General features: G+C 39.3%; 1 protein-coding gene across 1 annotated transcript in view; it reads right to left on the reverse strand.

Moving 5' to 3' along the window:
* Positions 1-20,875, reverse strand: part of STT3B (STT3 oligosaccharyltransferase complex catalytic subunit B) — an 87,267-nt gene that overhangs the window by 33,365 nt on the left and 33,027 nt on the right. The window contains exons 2-5 of the mRNA XM_065400038.1: positions 19,862-19,970; positions 15,658-15,945; positions 11,268-11,333; positions 7,676-7,775 (exon numbers count right to left, since the gene is read on the reverse strand). Coding sequence (XP_065256110.1) covers positions 7,676-7,775; positions 11,268-11,333; positions 15,658-15,945; positions 19,862-19,970 — 563 coding nt within the window. The remainder of the gene's footprint in view (positions 1-7,675; positions 7,776-11,267; positions 11,334-15,657; positions 15,946-19,861; positions 19,971-20,875) is intronic.

Raw genomic sequence — 20,875 nt, forward strand, 5'->3', positions numbered from 1 at the left:
AACGTGTAGAAGAGCTGGTCCGTCCAAGGGAAGAGAAAGGCTTCTGCAAGTGAGTCCGGGCTGTGGCCTAAGGAGCAGAAGTGAAGACACTTCCTGTTGTGCTTTGTCACGAACAGGTCTACCTTGGGAGTTCCCCACCTCTGGAAAACAGTGCTAAGAATGTCTGGGCGAAGAGACCACTAGTAATGGTTGGAAAAGGATCTGCTGAGATGATCCACTAACTCATTCTGTGACCCCAGAAGGGAGAAGGCTTTGAAATGGATCGAGTGGGTTATGCAGAATTCCTACAGGAGAGGAGCTTTCTGGCATAGGGGAGAGGAGCATGCTCTGCCCTGCCTGTTTATGTAGAACATTGCTGTCATGTTGTCTGTAAGGACCGACATGCAGTTGGCCCTCCAAGTGGGGTGGGAATGCCTGGGAGGCTAGGTGCACTGCCCTCAGTTCCCTCACACTGATGTGTAACAAGAGCTCCTCCAGGGACCAGAGGCCGAATCCTGAGGGGCCCAAAGTGAGCCCCCATCTCTTTGCCGATGCATCTGTAACTAGAGACACTGACGGTTGGGGCCTTGAGAATGGGACTCTTATGCATACTGTCCATGGGTACAGCCATCAAAGACGGTGGCAATCACCGACGGGGGAAGCGAGACCACCCAGTCCAGATGGTGTCAGCCTGGTGCATATACCAACACCAGCCAAGACTGGAGAGATCTGAGCCATAGTCTCGCATGTTGTGCCACATAGGTGGCATGATGCCATATGCCCTAGGAGCTTTAGGCAGTTTCTTGCTGTTGTGATGGGGTGATTCCTGGGGCTCTCTATGAGCACCCCTAGAGCTCTGAACCAGTTTTCTAGCAGAAAGGCTCTGGCCTGGGTCAAGCTGAGAACTGCCCCAAGGAATTCTATCCTTTGAACTGGGAAAAGGGTAGATTTCTGCATGTTTATGAACAGCCCCAGATCCTGGAAAGTTGACTGTATTAACGCCACGTTTGCCTCCACCTGGGCCTTGGATCGAACTCTGATCTGTCGAGGTAAGGGTAGACCTGAACCCCATGTCTCCTAAGGAAGACTTTACTGGTTGGCATGGTCATTTAATTACAAATCCAGGATTTAAAATATAGTAATTCAGATTGTTTTATTCTATAGGTCTTTTGGATTTTTTTTTTTAAAACTACCACTGCAATGCCACAAAGTTGCAGATATTGCTTCAGCCATTGCTATCTGTCTCAACAGACAACCCGCCAACCTTAAGCATATTCTCACCAGCAACCACGCGCCGCACCATAACAACTCTAACTCAGGAACCAACCCATGCAACAAACCTCGATGCCAACTCTGCCCACATATCTACACCAGCAACACCATCACAGGACCTAACCAGATCAGCTACAACATCACCGGCTCATTCACCTGCACGTCCACCAATGTTATATATGCCATCATGTGCCAGCAATGCCCCTCTGCTATGTACATTGGCCAAACTGGACAGTCACTACGCAAAAGGATAAATGGACACAAGTCAGATATCAGGAATGGCAATATACAAAAACCTGTAGGAGAACACTTCAACCTCCCTGGCCACACAATAGCAGATGTAAAGGTAGCCATCTTACAGCAAAAAAACTTCAGGACCAGACTCCAAAGAGAAACTGCTGAGCTCCAGTTCATTTGCAAAATTTGACACCATCAGATCAGGATTAAACAAAGACTGTGAATGGCTATCCAACTACAGAAGCAGTTTCTCCTCCCTTGGTGTTCACACCTCAACTGCTAGCAGAGCACCTCACCCTTTCTGATTGAACTAACCTCGTTATCTCCATACTGATTTATACCTGCCTCTGGAGATTTCCATTACTTGCATCTGAAGAAGTGAGGTTCTTACCCACGAAAGCTTATGCTCCCAATACTTCTGTTAGTCTTAAAGGTGCCACAGGACCCTCTGTTGCTTTTTACAGATTCAGACTAACACGGCTACCCCTCTGATACTTGAACCTATTAAATGAATTTTACATGCACCATGATAATGTTGTGAGAGTTAAAAAGTGACTTTTGCATTCCAATGAATTATTAGGCATTACAGAAACCGTCTCATTTGCAATCTAAGACCATTCTTTATTCTCCCAAATTTGTATGGGCTTTTGAAAACTGGTTCTCTTATCTATAATGGCATGTCAGAAAAATCCACTTCCCTTTCCAGCAACCTTCACAGATATGCCTGAATATTTTTGATATTGTTAAAAATGTGCTATTAACTATACCAAACCCATATACTGAAGTCATGATTTGATATCAGATACACATGAATCATCTGTCTGTATGAAGCCTCTCTCACACTGGTATCTTCAAGATATAATTTGTACATTAAAAGTGCAAGAATATAGTCAACTTTCCATCAGGTTTATACCCCAAATATATATATAAACTCTATACCTCCCGATCTTCCTGTACGTTAGGGTTACTTTGTGTCTCTAGGCAAATAAAGCAGTTTTAAAGGTCAGCAGACCAGACTTTCAGAGGTTTTCTCCGTTCCCCTCCCCCATAGCCAATGGACACCCTTGGATGGCAAAGGATGTGCCATTGTTGCACCTATCAACCAGTAGCCCTCAGTTTGGTTTAATTTGCATCAGTAAGCAACCTGGTGCAGACACCCCTCAGTATCAGAAAGGTATAAAGGTAGATTACTATTTCTCAGTCACAGCTCAGGTATTGCATCAACATTTTCAACTGTTTAAAAACAATTAGTTTTAAATACTGCCATTATTTGAGTTTGACTTCTCTTCCACGTGTTCTTTTTCTCTAGAATACTCAAGGGTAAACATGATGACAGGTAGAGGAAGTGATATGTAACTCATGCTAAGTATAGATTTTCCTTTTATATATGGCCAAAAAATGGAAGGAGGAGGGAGAATCCTATTGTTTTTCTATCAAGTGATGTGGCAATTACATTACTCTTATCTTCTTATAAAAGGGAGTCTTAAAGACTGGATAAAGGTAAGTACACAAAGAACTGTAATGTTGATTATTGTTGGTAACTATGGTTTCAGCACTTAAATGAATCTCTATCACTGTTTTAAAATACTGTAATTATGTAGAACCTCTATCCTTTTTCAAATGCCTTCTTTCAGAACAGGAGTTTGAGGCTTTCATGATGTCTTTGGGAAGACCTCAAAGGTTCTAAATTAAGAAATACATGTATCAACAACAGGGAAAGTAAGGTACTTTTTTGGATAGGCCTTTGGAATAAACTGCAATGAACTGAAATTAGTAGTTAGATTCTTAACTTTGGACATATCTACATTATGGTGCCATAGCTATGCTGATGCAGAACTTTACCATAGATGCTCAATGCAAGGCGTTTTCCTGTCGCTGTAGTAACTTCCACCGCCCCAAGGCACAGCAGCTAGGTCGATGGAGGCGTTCTTCTGCTGACCTAGCCACATCTATACAGGGAGTTTAGACTGGCATAACTACAGCCGGCCCCTGAGCGCCATAGCTATGTCAACCCAAGCATTAAGCGTAGACCAGACCTGTGTTTCACTCAGTGAAGTCTGGTTAATGCAAATACAGGCACTACCCAACTGGGTCTTTTTCCATCCTCCTGCCTCAGTATCTTTAGTGACCTCTCACTGCATAGAGCATGTCAGACTCCTTTTAAAACATTTATATTTGTAATTTTTTTTCATACAATTTCCATTACAAAAGAGAGGGGAAAGAAGAATTATAGAAAAAAAATAAATGTTCACCTCATCTGAAGTACAAATTACAAATCTCATTTCCAGCATGAGTTGCTATGTCCTCATATTTTTACTGGAGTCCACACACTGTATAATACTTTATACATCCCTCAGGAAACTGTTTATTACATTATTCTAGTCACAAACACGTACATTTTTGGATCACAGCAGCATTGCCTGAGTTATAAAGTAAAGTAAAGGTATGACCAAATGAAAGCTTCTAATTTTATAATGCAAACATTTCCAACTATGTATAGCAATTGACCAAAAAACCAGCATATACATGGATCAAAGAATGCATACTATACTAATGCTCTGTTTATCCTGATTAAAGTCCCATTAAAATCAAGTTAACATGAAAAATGAGATATTACATAAAGCATGGGGGGGGGGGGGGGAAATCAATACTTTCTCTTATTACTTCACTTACCAGGAATTTAAAAAGTAAAATGAAGACTACACCACACACCAGTGACTTGATAACATTTAAAACTATGCTGCATAAAACCAAGTGCCCAGCTCTATTTTAGAACAGATGTTCTCTCATTCTGTTAATTGCAAGAGAGATCTTGCTTACTGCTGCAAAGCCAAAGTCACCAGACGTGAAACAGAACTGAGTAAAAATGTGCAATAAGCTTTACTAAACTTAATATAATTTTACAAAATACATATACTCTCTTCTATAATTATCTTCAGTTTACAAATTAATTACACTCTTAATAATGGTGAAGCCTGCAATACTAGACAGCTTTGCAGTAGTTAGTCAAAGAGAGGTTCACTATCCCCCAAGGTGGATAAAAATTGATTTAATCTTTTTAAAACTGATTTTGTTTTTAGAATTTCAATTTAAAAAAATAAAAAAAAATAAAGCTATGTAAAATTAAATTTGAAATTATGATAACCTATGTTAAAGCTTAATAAATCCCTTAAATTAAATAAAAAAATATTTAAGCAGAACATATATGCTGTTCAAGTTTTAAAAAGAGAAACCACTGAATTTGTAAAAGTCACTGGCTAAGCACCTGGAATCAATTTGTTGAAGTGCTAAACCAGCTTTTGATAGCAGTAGCCTCTTCTGCAGGTGCAGAGAGAATATTTTAATTTCAGTTTATTCAACTAGTGTTCAGTGATTAGTTCTTCATTCAAAGTTGAGAAACAAATTGGGAGCTGGAAAAAAAAGCAGGAAAGCTGGTTTTCTTCTTCAAATCTGAGTAGAATGTGGTGAGAGAAAATTACCAGTTCAAAAATTGTGACGGACATGCTGACCAGAAACAATTACCGTATATACTCGTTCATAAGCCGGATATTTTTGGTAAAAAAGTGACGCATCAAAGAGCAGGGGTCGGCTTATAAACGGGTCTACACCAAAATTTGATGATTTTAAACTCTATGGAATCATTGAATTGAACATCTAATACATTGTCGTTTTGTTTACCTGGAGCATCTGCAGGCATGGAGCCCCTCAGCTCTCTGCGGCCGCACCTGCAGATGCTCCAAGTAAACAAAACGTCCCAACCCGCCAGCGTCTTACCCTGACGGGCCAGGAGCCAAAGTTTTCCAAACCCTGAAATATAGGGTTGGCGTATGAAAGAGTCATACAGTTTTTGATATTTTTACCTATCCATTTGGGGGGGGGGGGGGAAAGAGACGGACTTATAAACTAACAGACTAATGAATGAGTATATATGGTAGTTCAATTCACTAACAAATATTACTGTCTTTATTTAATGAATTTTTAAATGCAAAACATGATAAACTTAATTTTCTTCCCTTATGTATCCTGCACATTTAATGCAAGTTTATTTACCTAATGAAAACCAATCTTAAAATGCTGTTTTTGTGCATTTTTAATTGACTTCCAAGTTTTAGCCAAATTCCGCTTGACACAAACCAGGACTAAAAAATGAATCTAGTAAATAAAAAATGTGTCATTCTCCACTTTCTAACATAATAAAAATATGTAAAAATTAATCATCTGAAAAATATATGTTACGCTACATAACTTATTAAATAAATATGTATAAACAGTGTATCCTCTTGGCTAGCAAAAAGTACCACCAAATTATAGCAGCTAATGAGAATCAATTAATTATCTAAATCAAGGTTTCCTGCTTGGTGATTTAAATCTACTTTGATTTAAATGAATCCATCCTGCTATATTCTATGAATACAACAGTGATGCACAGGATGTGTAATGATGTATTTTTTTTTATTCTTCACTGAAAATGTATTGATTTATTGATTTCTATTCTGTTAGCACAAAGTGTGCTAGAAACTGTATGCATGAAGAATCCCTGCCCCAAGGAGCAAACAGTTTAACAACCTTCTGGCTAAATTTTAAGCTTTTGCAGAGTTTTAATATTTATTGCTCAATGACAAACCATGAAAACACTTTCATCATGACCAATGTATATACATTTGTTAGTTCTGTCAGTAATTTACATAAAAACCATCATAAAAATACCAAGCAGATAAATTAAATACTCGCTAAACACTATTTACACATGCTTTAAAGTGATGAAAAGGGTCTCCTCTGAATCCAGTGCATTCTGAAGGATTCCTTTGGATTTGACTGACTCCAAACCAGGGGCAGTGGAACGGGAAGAAGGGGGAAAAAAGAGGCCAGAGCTATAACCCCACCAAGGAAATACTGGAGGGATGGATCTATACTTCTGCACCCCCAGAGAGCAGGGCCCAGCTCTGGTCCAGCACATGAGTGGTGATGGAGTGGGGGAGAAAAACACAAGAGCAGGACTTGGAAGAAGGACTAGAGGAGCCACTGAAGATGGTGCATGAGATCAGGCTCGCTGCTGAGAAGCAGGTAGGACTCCCTGGCCCAGATCAGTCCTGCCTTCCAGCCACCCATCTGGGTGGTGGTGGGGGACATCAATACACCAGCCACGAGAACGACGGGGGGGGGGGGGGGGGGGCAAGGAAGGGGTGTATGTGGAGCACAGCAGTCAGTGGGCAAGGAAGTGCCATAGGAATGGCAGTAGGAACTACCAGGATACTCCTTCTGAGTCTGTAGCTGGCTGTTTCCCCCAGTCACAGTAGCTCTCCTTGCTTTCCCTCCACCCACCCCATTCACAGGGAGCTTCTACCCTCATCCCCACTCTAAACTGCTCTTTAGATCTTAAATTTGCTGATTTATTAAACTTGGGATAATTTTAGTTTAAGAAAAAAATGGCTTCTATGTGAAGTTTGTATATGGGAGACAGCTTTTCCTATCTTTTATAATGGGTCCATTTCAGTTCCTTTTCCATTTTATGTGCCCAATTTGAGCTACCCTAAGGGTCCTTATTGTCAGAGAGTAGATGCTCAATACTTATTAAAGATTAAGTCCCTTTAAGGTGTGTTAAGTTGGGCAGCTAAAAATCATTGGTCACTTTTGAAAGTCTTGGCAATACACAACATTTTATTTGAACAGACACACTTGTGTGGAATGCTGCTCTGTCTCTCGTTATGTGAGACAGCATATTATAGATGGGTTTTTCATTTTTTTGCTGGATAGCTTTTATAAAGCTGCAATTAAATCATACAGAAAGTACAGACATATGAAACATGTGCATTAAAGAATTTTAAAAATATTAAACAACTCAGTGAAGATTCAGTGAATTTCCCCTTCCCACATGGAATACTAAAAGGAAAAAAACACTAGCTAGGAAATAACACTTGAGAGTTTAGAAACAACGTGAACTAAACATGTAGCACATCCTTATCTTTTTTATTTTGTAAACAAGAAGCTAATGGGTATACAGCACATGACTAATATAATAAGACTTGATATGAAATTATTAATTTCCCATTTAGCGTAAAAGATGTAGTTAAGTTATTAATTTCACATTCCTGTATTTAATGCCTCCCAAATAGAACTGACTGTTCAGTAAGAAGAGAATAGAAACCACTTCTCAAATAACTGATTTTTAGAAAGTCAGAACACTCACCTATGTAGACCCTCCGGCTGTATCTCTGCATCAACAGCAGCACAAACACATGCAGTGGAATAAGGTTGATGATGAAAACATAACCACCCCATGCAGAGACCTATGGGAAATTAAACTGTAAATTAGATAGTTTACAGCTCTTTCTCAAGTTATATTTAAATTATCAGATTCTATTTATGTACTACTTATTAACACAGTAGTATCATTACATTCACAAAAAAAATTCTTTATTCCAATATAGGCTTTATATGAGACTTTTTAGATGATAACTGGTGTGGGGTGGAGGGAGAACATGTGCATGACTGAAGATCATAACAGCTATAAAGGTGAAGGTTTGCGAATGCTGGTGGCAAAGCTCTCTCAATCAGCTTGTGCCTCTAAAATTTGCTGTCTAAGGAAAGATAGTTAAAAGCCCAAATATGTCCACTTAAAAAAGAGCTCAAGATGTACCTCTTTGCCCAGTCTCTCTCAACTAATTAAATCCTGGATTCCTAGTGGAGTGGTAAAGCCACAGGCAGCAGGAGAGCACGCCTGATTAAGACTGTCTCAGCGCAAAACTTGGTATTTAAAAACATGGTCATCACTATGGAAAGACATCCTAAGCCATAGTGATGGGTATTAAATAAATGCTAATAATAAATACAAATAATAATAATGGAACTTGAGAGCAAGAATTAGAAAAGTTACTTTTTTAAAGACAATTCTGTGGGTCACATTAACAGTGAGCTAGTCAGTACATAAACTTTAATTGAGATAAATATCGCCAGTCAGTTTGCAAATACATGCATAACTTTTCAGTCAATGAAGTAGCTATTCCTCTTTTCAAATGAGCTACTTCTTTGATTTTTGCAATGCAGAATGAAGTTTACTACCCCAAAATTGCAATTTTTACCATTTAATTCACAGCTAATAGTTTAAAGAACACTGATTTCATTAGAAAGATAATATTACATTGGAGGATACATTTATGTCCAGTCCTAAAGACTGATCTGGGAAAAAACGCATATAAGGAACTTGATTAAAACCTCAGCAGCAACTAATGGTCTCATTAATTCTTCCACAAATGGAACAGCTATATTGCAAAGACTCACAAGAGATAATGCAAGTACCTTCCCTGAAAATGAAGGAACTTTATTCTTACTATTAATCTTAAACCCTGGCCAAATTTTAGCACTTAATTAGTTTACTCTGTCCCTTAAAACAAAGGGAAAATATGCAATATACCCTCTAGTTCAACTCAGGCTTTGTGACATTGATGGGTAGATATAGCCAGGGATTCTAATACTTTGTTTTGCTTTGCACACAGTCCTCCTCTCCCCCCCCCCCACCCCGGCCAATGTGTGTCTGACCCAAAGATGCTACTCAACAAATAAGTGGCAGAATCTCATCATGAATCTCAGAATCTCCCTCATGATTTCCAGCAGTAAAAATGCATTACCACTTCTTTTGTTATCTGACTGAATTTTGCAAATGGTCGTTTTTAAAAGGATCTCCCATCAGAATATGTAGGTGTAGTAGAAAGGCTATACTATACTAGCATAACAAACCCAGGTCTAATTTGTACATGACTGTATATCAAAACAGAAATATGTAACACACCCTTATGTATGGTTTCACAACCACTCTACCATAATATGAAATAAATGTGCTTTAGAGGACAATGCGATGTAAAAGAAAAGGCTTACCTCCAGTATTTAGTTGTGGGGGGAGAAGGGGTGTTAAAAGGGGTTTAGGCTGCACCCTATACTCCTGGGGGAATTCTGCGCCACTGCACAATGCAGAATTTTGCAGAAATTAACATTGTGCATGCAGAATTTCCTTTCCCCCACAGAAATGGGCTGCAGTACTGCTGGCTGCCACTAAGGGCCACTGGACCCGGCAGAGCCCAGCTCACACATAGAAGACACTCCTGGGGGGAGACAAGGCGCTAGAGGGTGCCTGGCAACTGAGGGAAGGAGAGAGCAGCACTCAGGAAACTCCACACAAGCCTGGGACTAAGCATCAGGCTGTTTCTCCCTCTGGATCCCTGGGCTCTGCGGGGGGAGGGTATCTGGGCAAGGGGGGCCCCCGTGGCTGGCCTCTGGGGGGCGGAGGGGGTGCAGGTATCTGGGCCGGGGGGCCCTGTGGCTGGGCTCGGGGGGTGAGCAGGGATTGTGGGTGTCTGGCCCCTGACTGGCTCGGGGGGGGGGGGAGGGGAGGAGGCAGAGAAACAGGAACTGCGTTGTCATAGGGATTTCTTTAACTCTCTACTCCTGGGGGAATTTTTGTGTATGTCTGTATTGTTACAGACATACTTGCTGACAGGTATTTTGAAATAAATTACCAAAATAATTGAAACTGGCGTGATTATGTAGCGTTATTTTGACAAATAAAGTTTGCAGAATTTTAAAATATTGTGCGCAGAATTTTTAGGCACAGAATGCCCCCAGGAGTGACCCTAGATACTGTATTCACACACAAATCCCAATCACAATCCTATTGCTATTTTAGTATTCTTTAGTTTAAAATGTAAGCTCCTCTGGACAGAGACCCTTTTGTATAAGCTTGAGCTGCTATGTAGATCTCTAGCGCTACATAAATAATTTTTCTAATCGACATTCTCTTCCCCCCCCCCCATCATTCTCCAAGAAATCCTTCCCACCACAAAATCTTGTCCCACTTGAGTCAACCCATTTCATAAAAAGGTCAGTCTTTCGTACAAAAGAACTCAATCAGTTTGGAGCTATCCTCATTTCTGATGCTATCCTTTTTGCTGACAGACTTTCTTCTGATTCCCCCCACATCTTGCAGAAATTCCCATTTTCACAGATTCATAGATTTTAAGGCCAAAAAGGACCATTATGATCATCTCATTAGACCTCTTGAATAACACAGCTTCTTGAATTTCACCAGTAATTCCTGCACTGAATCAACAACTTGTAGTTCAACTAAAGCATTTCTTTTAAATAGACACGCAGTCTTAATTTAAAGACTTCAAGTGATGGAAGATCATATCCCTTGGTAAGCTGTGCTAGGCTAATGGTTAATTATTCTCACTTAAAAATTTGTACCTTATTTCCAACTTTAATTTTTTCTAGCTTCAACTTCCAGCCATTAGATCCTGTTATACGCTTTTGTTTGCTATATCAATTAACCTTCTAGTATACAGTTACCTTCTCCCAGTGTACAAACTTCCAGGTGGTCATCAAATCACTTCTTAAACTTCTCTTTGATAAACTAGATACACTTAGCCCCACTTTTACTGCGGCCATCCACCCAAGATCCACCAATTCACTCCGAATGAGATTATCTCTTCTATTGTCAGATCATCTCTATTCATTTTGAGCCTCCACCAACTCCATCACCAAAGGAATCTGTCTGCTCCATTCCAAAATTCCTGGCCTATTCATACAAGGGAAAATTTATTTCCCAGAGAACACAAATCTTTACAAAAGGTTCTGAGCAGAAAAGTAAACATCTGCCCTCTTCTTTGACTTAATTAGGCCAGAAGAAGCAGCTGTAAGTTAATTTAAAAAATACAAAACCAAAACTTATTTCCATTCAACTAGATTGAACAGAAACAGCTTAGTTTACGTACAAATAAAAGGCTTACCATATAAAAGTAAGATAGACAGCAGCATATTGTCCAAAAGACTGACCCAGTTTTCACAGACTTCACCTTTAAAAAAAAGAAAAAAATCAAGTATTCAAGAATTACAAGTTACAATATTAGACAAAGCAATTAAAAATAGCATTACAAAATTCTGTCACCCAAGCCAAAAAAATTTACCTTTTTATGAAAAGTATGGGTTAAAGCAAAAAGACTCCCACGATCAGTTTGTGTTTTAGGAATTTAACTGCCCACCTTCAAAATTCATGGATGTAGTTCAGAAAGACATCTTCCATAAAATAAAGCAACAGTGCAATTCGGTTCACCTGCATAAGGCCAATCAACCATAATAGCCTATATCCAACTTTTCACTCAAATTGGTGCTAGGACATGACACACTAGTTCAGTGGTTCTCATCCTATTTACCATTGTGGGCCCGCATTCTTGGTGTGTTATGTGGGCTGCATCCACACAATATATATACTACCTATATGGCCCTGAGGTGTGTGCTGACTGGGCTGCAAGCGGTCTGCGGGCTACAGGTTGAGAACCACTGCACTAAATACTTCAACCTCTGAGGCAGAATAGTAGTTGCAGCATCTTTGTGCTACTTGAAGATTGGTGTAAACATAGAGCATATGGCCACTCCTCTGGATGATGACCATCACAACTCTCACCACCGCTGCTCTGTCAGTCCTTGTATCATATTATTAGGGTAAGTGCTGTTCTATTCTGAAAAATAACTTTGAAAACCCACTTAAGGGTAGTGGGAATATGCAGGTATCACTGAAGGCATAAGCTGAAGACAATGGGGTTCCACAGGTGTTGAGAGTATGATCTGATTTACAGATGATGTGCTAGATGTAAAGAACCCATTTTGACTGTGAGAGTCCATGACAATTTGTTGGGCTGTCAAACAAAATATTTCTTAATACAATATAATATTTTGAATCTATGGTAACAACTACTGATCGATTCTTTTTTAGGGGTTGGTGGGAAGGCTCTGTATCCTTTATAATACATTAAACCTCAGATGTGGACTACTGCTTTACCAGTCCAGTTGTCTTTATTATTTACTTTGATAAATAACTACATATTTTTCTGTACTTCCAAATTTAAGATTGTCAACATTGTGTAGTTTTTCGTTTTGATGAATTATTACACTGCTGGGTGTTGGGTAAAGCTGGACGTTTTGACAGCAGATAAGGAATAGCTGGGGTTTCGGCTCATGAAGGTGCGAAAGATGGTTTTGTGTTTTGGTGCTACACCTCCTCTTTCCCTCTCCCTTGTGAGTAAGAATAGAGATTGACTTTAAGTTTGGGGAGAGATGAGTGAACTTTTTGTTCCTTACCCCAGCAATGGTTGGGAGCAAGTAGGTCCTCACTGCAACCTGCCACAATATTGACTACTTCAACAATAACAAAAAGAAGTCAGCCTACTGTTTGTACTAAGATCATCAACAATGACTTATGGCTTGTCTACATGGGGAAATTTCCCAACATAGCTAGAGCAGAATAATTATTCCACTACAGTTATGCAGGTATAAGCCATTGTGTGGACACTATTCCAGAAAAAAAAAAATTACTTTTCTTCAAAAGAAAAAGTAATTATTCTGACTGGGTTAAGTATAGCAGAATAATTATTCCAGGAAATTTTACCATGTAGATAAGTCCTTATTGTTGACATTTAAATTGTAATTAGACTTCAAAACTAATAGAATCAATTTACATCTCACAGAACTAGTTTTCTGGCTGTCTGCAGACTCAGGCAGACATCACTGTTACCTATTTCTATCTCGTTCACATTTTGGAAGTTGATAAGAACAAGAGATAGGGTTTTTTTTAATAATTAAATTAAATTTTCATTTCTGTAGCAATTCTACAACAATTTATGCAGACACAACAGGATTAGACATAGACCTCAGTTAAATATGACTTACAATACAACAGACACCACCACCACCATGTCCCAATTATTTTCAAGTAACAGCACAGGTTAATTCTATATACATCTGAACAACCATGAAAAATAAAAGTTTACAACTGCAATTTTGTTTTGGGTTATCAGATACTGATCATGCATCTTCCTGAACCTCCCAATTCAGCAACAGTTGGCCAAACAACTTCCTGGATTCCTCCCACAGCATAATGCAGCCCAAGTTTCAAATACTTCACAAATAGAAAGACGTGTAATACACTTCTACCCTGATATAACACGACCCGATATAACACGAATTCGGATGTAATGCTCCGGGGGGGTGGGGGGGGCAGGGCTGCGCACTCCGGTGGATCCAAGCAAGTTCGATATAATGCGGTTTCACCTATAACGCGGTACGATTTTTTGGCTCCCGAGGACAGCATTATATCGAGGTAGAGGTGTATATAGTAAGGAACTGTTTAACAAAAGTAGACCACCCAGTACAATAGAAACTTAGGGGAAACACAGGAAAAACAAACTAATGGTCTCCAGCCAGAAACATGTACTTGTAATACCAGTAACAATAAGAATTTTGTATTGCCACTCTGCTGGGGTCAATCAAGAGTATGGTATATTCGGAAGCACAAAATGAATTACAGGTACAAGCTGTGTTTCTGTATTCCCTGACACCAACTTGTTATGGAGAGGATTTGTCTAATAATCTCTATTGTACATAAACAGAAATATAACCAACCCAGAGCGGCAGCAGATATATGCGATATTGTAACAAATTACTTCTTTTAGGACAGATCTGCCAAAAACTGCATCTTAGGAAGCTAAGAAGTCAGACTTTGAGAAGGACAAGCAGCAAGGACCATGTTGAGGTCCTACTTGGTGTGTTGAAGTGCTTGATACTTTGAAATCTGTTTCATAGCCTCTAGCCTCTTCAGCTATACCATTGCAGCGGCCATTCCTTTAGGAAAGTCATTAGGTCTGGGTTTCAAGACATACATGTTAAGGCATAAAATGATGAACTAGCAGAACTTTATACTGGTAATGGTCATCTCTGATGCAGAAATTAAAGATACTTTGTGTAAATAAGCTTCATGGAGATATGAAAGTAAGTATTTAAGTTTGAGACCCACAAAGCAATCCTGTGGATTTGTTAATGCAATGACTAAAGCTAGTATTAACAATCTGAATTTGAATTTACAGATACATGTTACATATTCTCAAATCTAAAAAGGGATGGGGCTTTCCCCTCTACTGTTAAGGCACTACTTCTATTGTTCAAAGCTATGATAAGTTAGTAACTTTGGCTCTACTGCTAACAGACAATCAGAAAATGTTAAATGTTTCAAAATTAACAAAAAAAAATTGGGGATAATTTCCTTTAAATTTCTCTCTCTCTCTCTCTCTCTCTTTTTTTGGGAACAGTACTGTTTAGCAATTTTTCATGAGGGGGATGCCTGAACAAGTGATTGGACAGGAAATAGTTCTAGGGCAACAGATTCTGTGATATTCTATATCTTGAGATTGTGTGTTCTCATTTCTATACTATAACAAAATGTACATTATATTGTTGAATTAAACTGCACACTGAGTTGTAGTTTAGTTGATGGATATACAACCCTCAAAGTGTCCCTCCAACATACAATAAAACACTACTCTCCTATTTTGTTCTGTTTATTCTGTAGTACATAAAGACTTTCATTTACAGAATAGCAATTGTGAATTGTGTGAATCACAATAACCATTGACTCTATTTTCATGCCCCAACGCAGAGTGGCTAAATTAACTCAGTAAGGTATCCGCTGAACCACCCTGCAATACAATACAATGCTTTATAAAAATATAATGGTTCTGTTTAGCTCTGGTTTAATTGCATGTGAGACAAGAACAATATTTGTGCTGTATCAAAAGCACACGGCTATTAATGTGGACCCTGTTTGTCTGGCTCTGCCCCACATTGTCTAATTTGTGTTAAATTGTATTTGCTATGCAGAACTTCTCAGATTACTTACAATAGTCCAGAAAAACCCAGTAGCTTAATTCTGCCCCTGCCTCTTTTTGTCATGTAATGATACAGGAATGTGTTCAAGCCATGCTAGCAAGCAGACTGTTTGAAAAATGCTAGCCTAACTCTATTTTCATCACTTCACACATAGTCACAGAATCAAATACAAGAAAACCACTGTTTGAGCTGAAAATGTAAACCCCTTATTGTTAGAGAACATCCCTTGAAAAGTAGCATGACAGGCTGATTTAACAAACTGAGGAGCAACAGTGTGGCAGATGGTCATATGTTACTTTTGGGTGCTTATCCAATCTTTCTCTAAACCTATTCTAGAAGGCAATGAGAATTTATAGAAGGAAGAAAAAAATTCTAAGGATCCAAAATTGGATCCTAAGGCAAAGGCCAGGAGTAAGGTCAGGAGAATAGAAAAAAAAATAGTGAATCTGAGCAATTACTTACCCACAAATAGTACGTGAACTGCAGTGCAAAAATGGCTATGCCTTCATTGTCAAAGGATCCTGCTACTGATCGAGATATGTAACCTGGAACTATAGCAATAAAACAGGCAGCTAAAAGCCCTGCTCCTTGGTTCCACAGTTCTCTGGTGAGCAGAAAAGTAGAAATAGATGTAAGGCCGCTAAAAACTGGTGCTAGGAATACACATACATCTCTTATGTGGACTGTGACATTTAGCATATTTAAAATCCAATGTATAAGGCCTGCTGTCACCATCAACCCAGGGTAGACCTAGAAGAAAAGAGAAAGGAAATCAAATTATATTTCAGGATTGCAGAAAGGGTTGACTGTAAATCTGTTTGCATACAACAAAAGTTACTTATTTCTTGGTTGAAGTCAGTCACATGCAGAGAAAAACGAAATTATTCTAACACTGCTTTCAACATATCTGATACAACAACTTAAGGCAATTTGCCACACTTTAAATTATATTAAATGATTGTTGACAACATGTGCAAGAAACCATTTCTTCCAAATAAATGATGAAGCAACACATACAGATTCAAATTTTATCTACCCTGGAAGTTGTTATAAGGAAGATGATCTTGTAGGTCAGGCACAAGACCAAGAGACGTACGTTCTATTTCTAGTAAAGCTAGTCAGAAAATTTCAAGCCATCTGAAAGTGATGCAAAATTGAAACATTTCCCAGAAAGCAGGACCCTCTGTTGCTATTTCCCAGAAACTTTATGTACAGTTTTTTAAAATTTTTGTCATTTTTCAAACAGTTCTAAATTCCTAGTTCTATCATAGGCTTCCTATGTGACTTCTGCCAAATTGTTTAATCTTGCAGTGCTTCCATTTTCCACACCTGTAAAGTGGGAGATATTAGCCTACATTTCAGAATTTTGCAATGATTAAGTCACTGCCTGTAAACAAACAACCCATCCACCCACCCTCAGATGTATACTATTTTATATATTTAAGTGCAAAGTATTTTAAACAGTAGGAAACTTTGACTATGAAATATTTAAAAAAACAATTGAACAGAATTAAGATGACCTCCATGGAAGTGTAGCACAGATTTACATGAATGAGTCTGTTGAATCTAATATCAACTATATCTACTACAGGATTTCAGATAATAATAAAACATTCTAAGGCCTGGTCTACACTACGAGTTTAGGTCGACTTTAGCCGCGTTAAATCGAATTAAGCCTGGACACGTTCACACGACGAAGCCCTTTCTTTCGACTTAAAGGGCCCTTTAAACCGGTTTCTTTACTCCACCTCCGACGAGGGGATTAGCGATAAAATCGGCCTTAGGGGGTCGGAATTGGGGTAGTGTGGACGGAATTCGACGTTATTGGCCTCCGGGAGCTATCCCACAGTGCTTCATTGTGACCGCTCTGGACAGCACTTTCAACTCAGATGCACTGGCCAGGTAGACAGGAAAAGCCCCGCGAACGTTTGAATTTCATTTCCTGTTTGCTCAGCGTGGAGAGCACAGGTGACCACGCAGAGCTCATCAGCACAGGTAACCATGATGGAGTCCCAGGATCGCAAAAGAGCTCCAGCATGGACAGAACGGGAGGTACGGGATCTGCTCGCCATATGGGGAGACGAATCACTGCTGGCTGAACTCCGAAGCAGTAAACGAAATGGCAAAATATTAGAAAAGGTCTCCAAGGCCATGAAGGACAGAGGCCATAACAGGGACGCACAGCAGTGCCGCGTGAAAATTAAGGAGCTAAGGCAAGCCTACCACAAAGCCAGAGAAGCAAACGGAAGGTCCGGGGCAGAGCCGCAAACATGCCGCTTCTACGCGGAGCTGCATGCCATTCTAGGGGGTGCAGCCACCACTACCCCAACCGTGTGCTATGTTTTGCATCATTCGGGCATTGGGATCTCAACCCAGAATTCCAATGGGCGGCGGAGACTGCGGGAACTGTGGGATAGCTACCCATAGTGCAATGCTCCGGAAGTCGACGCTAGCTTCGGTACTGTGGACGCGGTCCGCCGACTAGAGCACTTAGAGCATTTTATGTGGGGACACACACAATCGGCTGTATACAACCGATTTCTATAAAACCGGCTTCTATTAATTCGACCTAATTTCGTAGTGTAGACATAAGGGTATGTCTACATAAGGGTATGTCTACACTACGAAATTAGGTCGAATTAATAGAAGCCGGTTTTATAGAAATCGGTTGTATACAGCCGATTGTGTGTGTCCCCACATAAAATGCTCTAAGTGCTCTAGTCGGCGGACCGCGTCCACAGTACCGAGACTAGCGTCGACTTCCGGAGCATTGCACTATGGGTAGCTATCCCACAGTTCCCGCAGTCTCCGCCGCCCATTGGAATTCTGGGTTGAGATCCCAATGCCCGAATGATGCAAAACATAGCACACGGTTGGGGTAGTGGTGGCTGCACCCCCTAGAATGGCATGCAGCTCCGCGTAGAAGCGGCATGTTTGCGGCTCTGCCCCGGACCTTCCGTTTGCTTCTCTGGCTTTGTGGTAGGCTTGCCTTAGCTCCTTAATTTTCACGCGGCACTGTTGTGCGTCCCTGTTATGGCCTCTGTCCTTCATGGCCTTGGAGACCTTTTCTAATATGTTGCCATTTCGTTTACTGCTTCGGAGTTCAGCCAGCAGTGATTCGTCTCCCCATATGGCGAGCAGATCCCGTACCTCCCGTTCTGTCCATGCTGGAGCTCTTTTGCGATCCTGGGACTCCATCATGGTTACCTGTGCTGATGAGCTCTGCGTGGTCACCTGTGCTCTCCACGCTGAGCAAACAGGAAATGAAATTCAAACGTTCGCAGGGCTTTTCCTGTCTACCTGGCCAGTGCATCTGAGTTGAAAGTGCTGTCCAGAGCGGTCACAATGAAGCACTGTGGGATAGCTCCCGGAGGCCAATAACGTCGAATTCCGTCCACACTACCCCAATTCCGACCCCCTAAGGCCGATTTTATCGCTAATCCCCTCGTCGGAGGTGGAATAAAGAAACCGGTTTAAAGGGCCCTTTAAGTCGAAAGAAAGCGCTTCGTCGTTTGAACGTGTCCAGGCTTAATTCGATTTAACGCGGCTAAAGTCGACCTAAACTCGTAGTGTAGACCCAGTAATAATTTTACTCTACAATATTAGGAGTTCAATGAAACAATGGTACCTAAACACTAGACTAGAACATTAAAAAACTTCAAATGCCTTAACTGCCCTGCAAAAACAATATAAGTAATATATTTCTGCTAAATTAAACTTTAACATGGGTATTCCCCTAAATGTCTCCAAGACTTAGTTTCAGAGGTGAAACTCTGAAGTTGAACAAAAACCACTAAATATGTTAAGAGACCTTCTGAAATATGCCAGGAATTAAAGATGAAATTATATTTTTAATCCATTTTAACAAGGATTTCAAAAAGTTATATAGAGCTGGTTTATTAAAATGTTTTGTTTAAAAATAAAATCACCATTTAATTTATTGCATAACACTCTGTAAATCCACTTAAATGGTATTTATTCTCTTATTACTGAAGAAAAGGTGCTTCTATGGGTTTTCAACACATTTGTTTGTCATTAGAACTCTTTACACCTTTCTAATCTCAGTCTTCCTTAAATCAATGACATTTCATTGTACCACAATTTGATGTCATTTAATTTTTTCTTCTATTCTTGCATCCACATTAATTTGATCTCATTTATTTTTTATATTCCTTAGAAAATCTTTACATTTCCCCCATTATTTTTAATCTAAAAGAAAAGTATTTGCCCAGTGCAGACCAATATTTTCTACAGACTCAAATATTCACTTAAAAAAATATAATAGATCTAAACCTTGGCCATAAACATGAAAAAGCCAAGCATTACTCTTGGCTTCAATTGAAAAATGCATAGTCATCCATTACATCAAAGAGGTAGGTCTGTAATGATACATGCTACAAGACAACAGGATTGTGAACGAATCATAATAGTCTCAATTACTGTTACTGGAAGTTGACGTATAAGCGGCTACTGATTGACAGTAAGTTGTCTGAACTAGAGGTATAAAGCTGACATTGTATTAGTAGTAACTGAAATTCTTATTGTGGCTATTACGGCAATTAAGAGCACATTACATTTAGTTTCTCCTTTAACCCATGTGGTAATTTTACTTGTAGTTATCCTGAATTTTTTACATTCACCAAGAAGTGATCATTCTCATACTTACAGTTCCACCTACTATTCTTCCCAGTGGATACCATGCTCTTTCATCAAACCAATTTAAAAATTCATAAAACCCATGGGATGCAAGGTGATGTGTTGATCTATAGTTAAACCTAAAAAAAGAAAAGAAATTTAGAATATTAACTTCAATTATTCCATAGCAACAACAGCTAATCTCGCCTCTTTCCATAACCTAAATCAATATCTGGGTCAAGTGTCAAGACCCATATGTGTAAAAGAAATAAATACAGCATTCAATTTTGGACCTAAATAAAGTTTGGAATCAAGCTGCCCAAAGTTATATTTTCCCCATTTATCCACTATAACATTGCTTGCAGATTTAAAACTGGCATTTATACACACCATGCAAAATGTGCCTCTCCCCACTTTTAAAAGCTTAAGTTAAAATGTGTCAGACATTCTCTCATTTTCAACTTTACTCTAATCTCTGCATCATGCAAGTAATCAAATCTTTAAATGTAATGAATCAACAGATTATCCATTATAGCCAGACCATTTAGGATACTGGAAAAATTGGCTTCAGATCATGGCAGAATTTATTTGTCAATCCTTCATTCTTAAATTAAGTATATTGGTAGCACTTATTCTACTGCCAACTTTCAACTTATAGGATCAAGATGAAGTAATATGGCAAGATAGACAAAAGCAGTACCAACAGCACTCTGCATATAAACAGTATGCAATGTTAACATCCATTGGCCTGGATGTTATCCCCCATTTTAATATAAAAGAAAATTCTTAAAATAAGTTTCTTGCATATATTTTCTGTAACCAAAGACCCAATTACCTTACAAGTATAAGAAAAAGGAGCCCTCCCTTACACAAGTGTGTACCTATTCAGTTTAATATTTCACACCACATATGCCTCAGAGTCAATAGAATGAGACTAGCATGTTACCCACACAGTGCAAGAGCACTCAAGGTCCTGCATACCTGAAAACAATTTTAGCATCTGAAAGACATCTAAACATATGTCATCATCAGTGATTTTTAATCA

This window comes from Emys orbicularis, chromosome 2, assembly GCF_028017835.1.
Source record: "Emys orbicularis isolate rEmyOrb1 chromosome 2, rEmyOrb1.hap1, whole genome shotgun sequence".
NCBI lineage: Eukaryota > Metazoa > Chordata > Testudines > Emydidae > Emys > Emys orbicularis.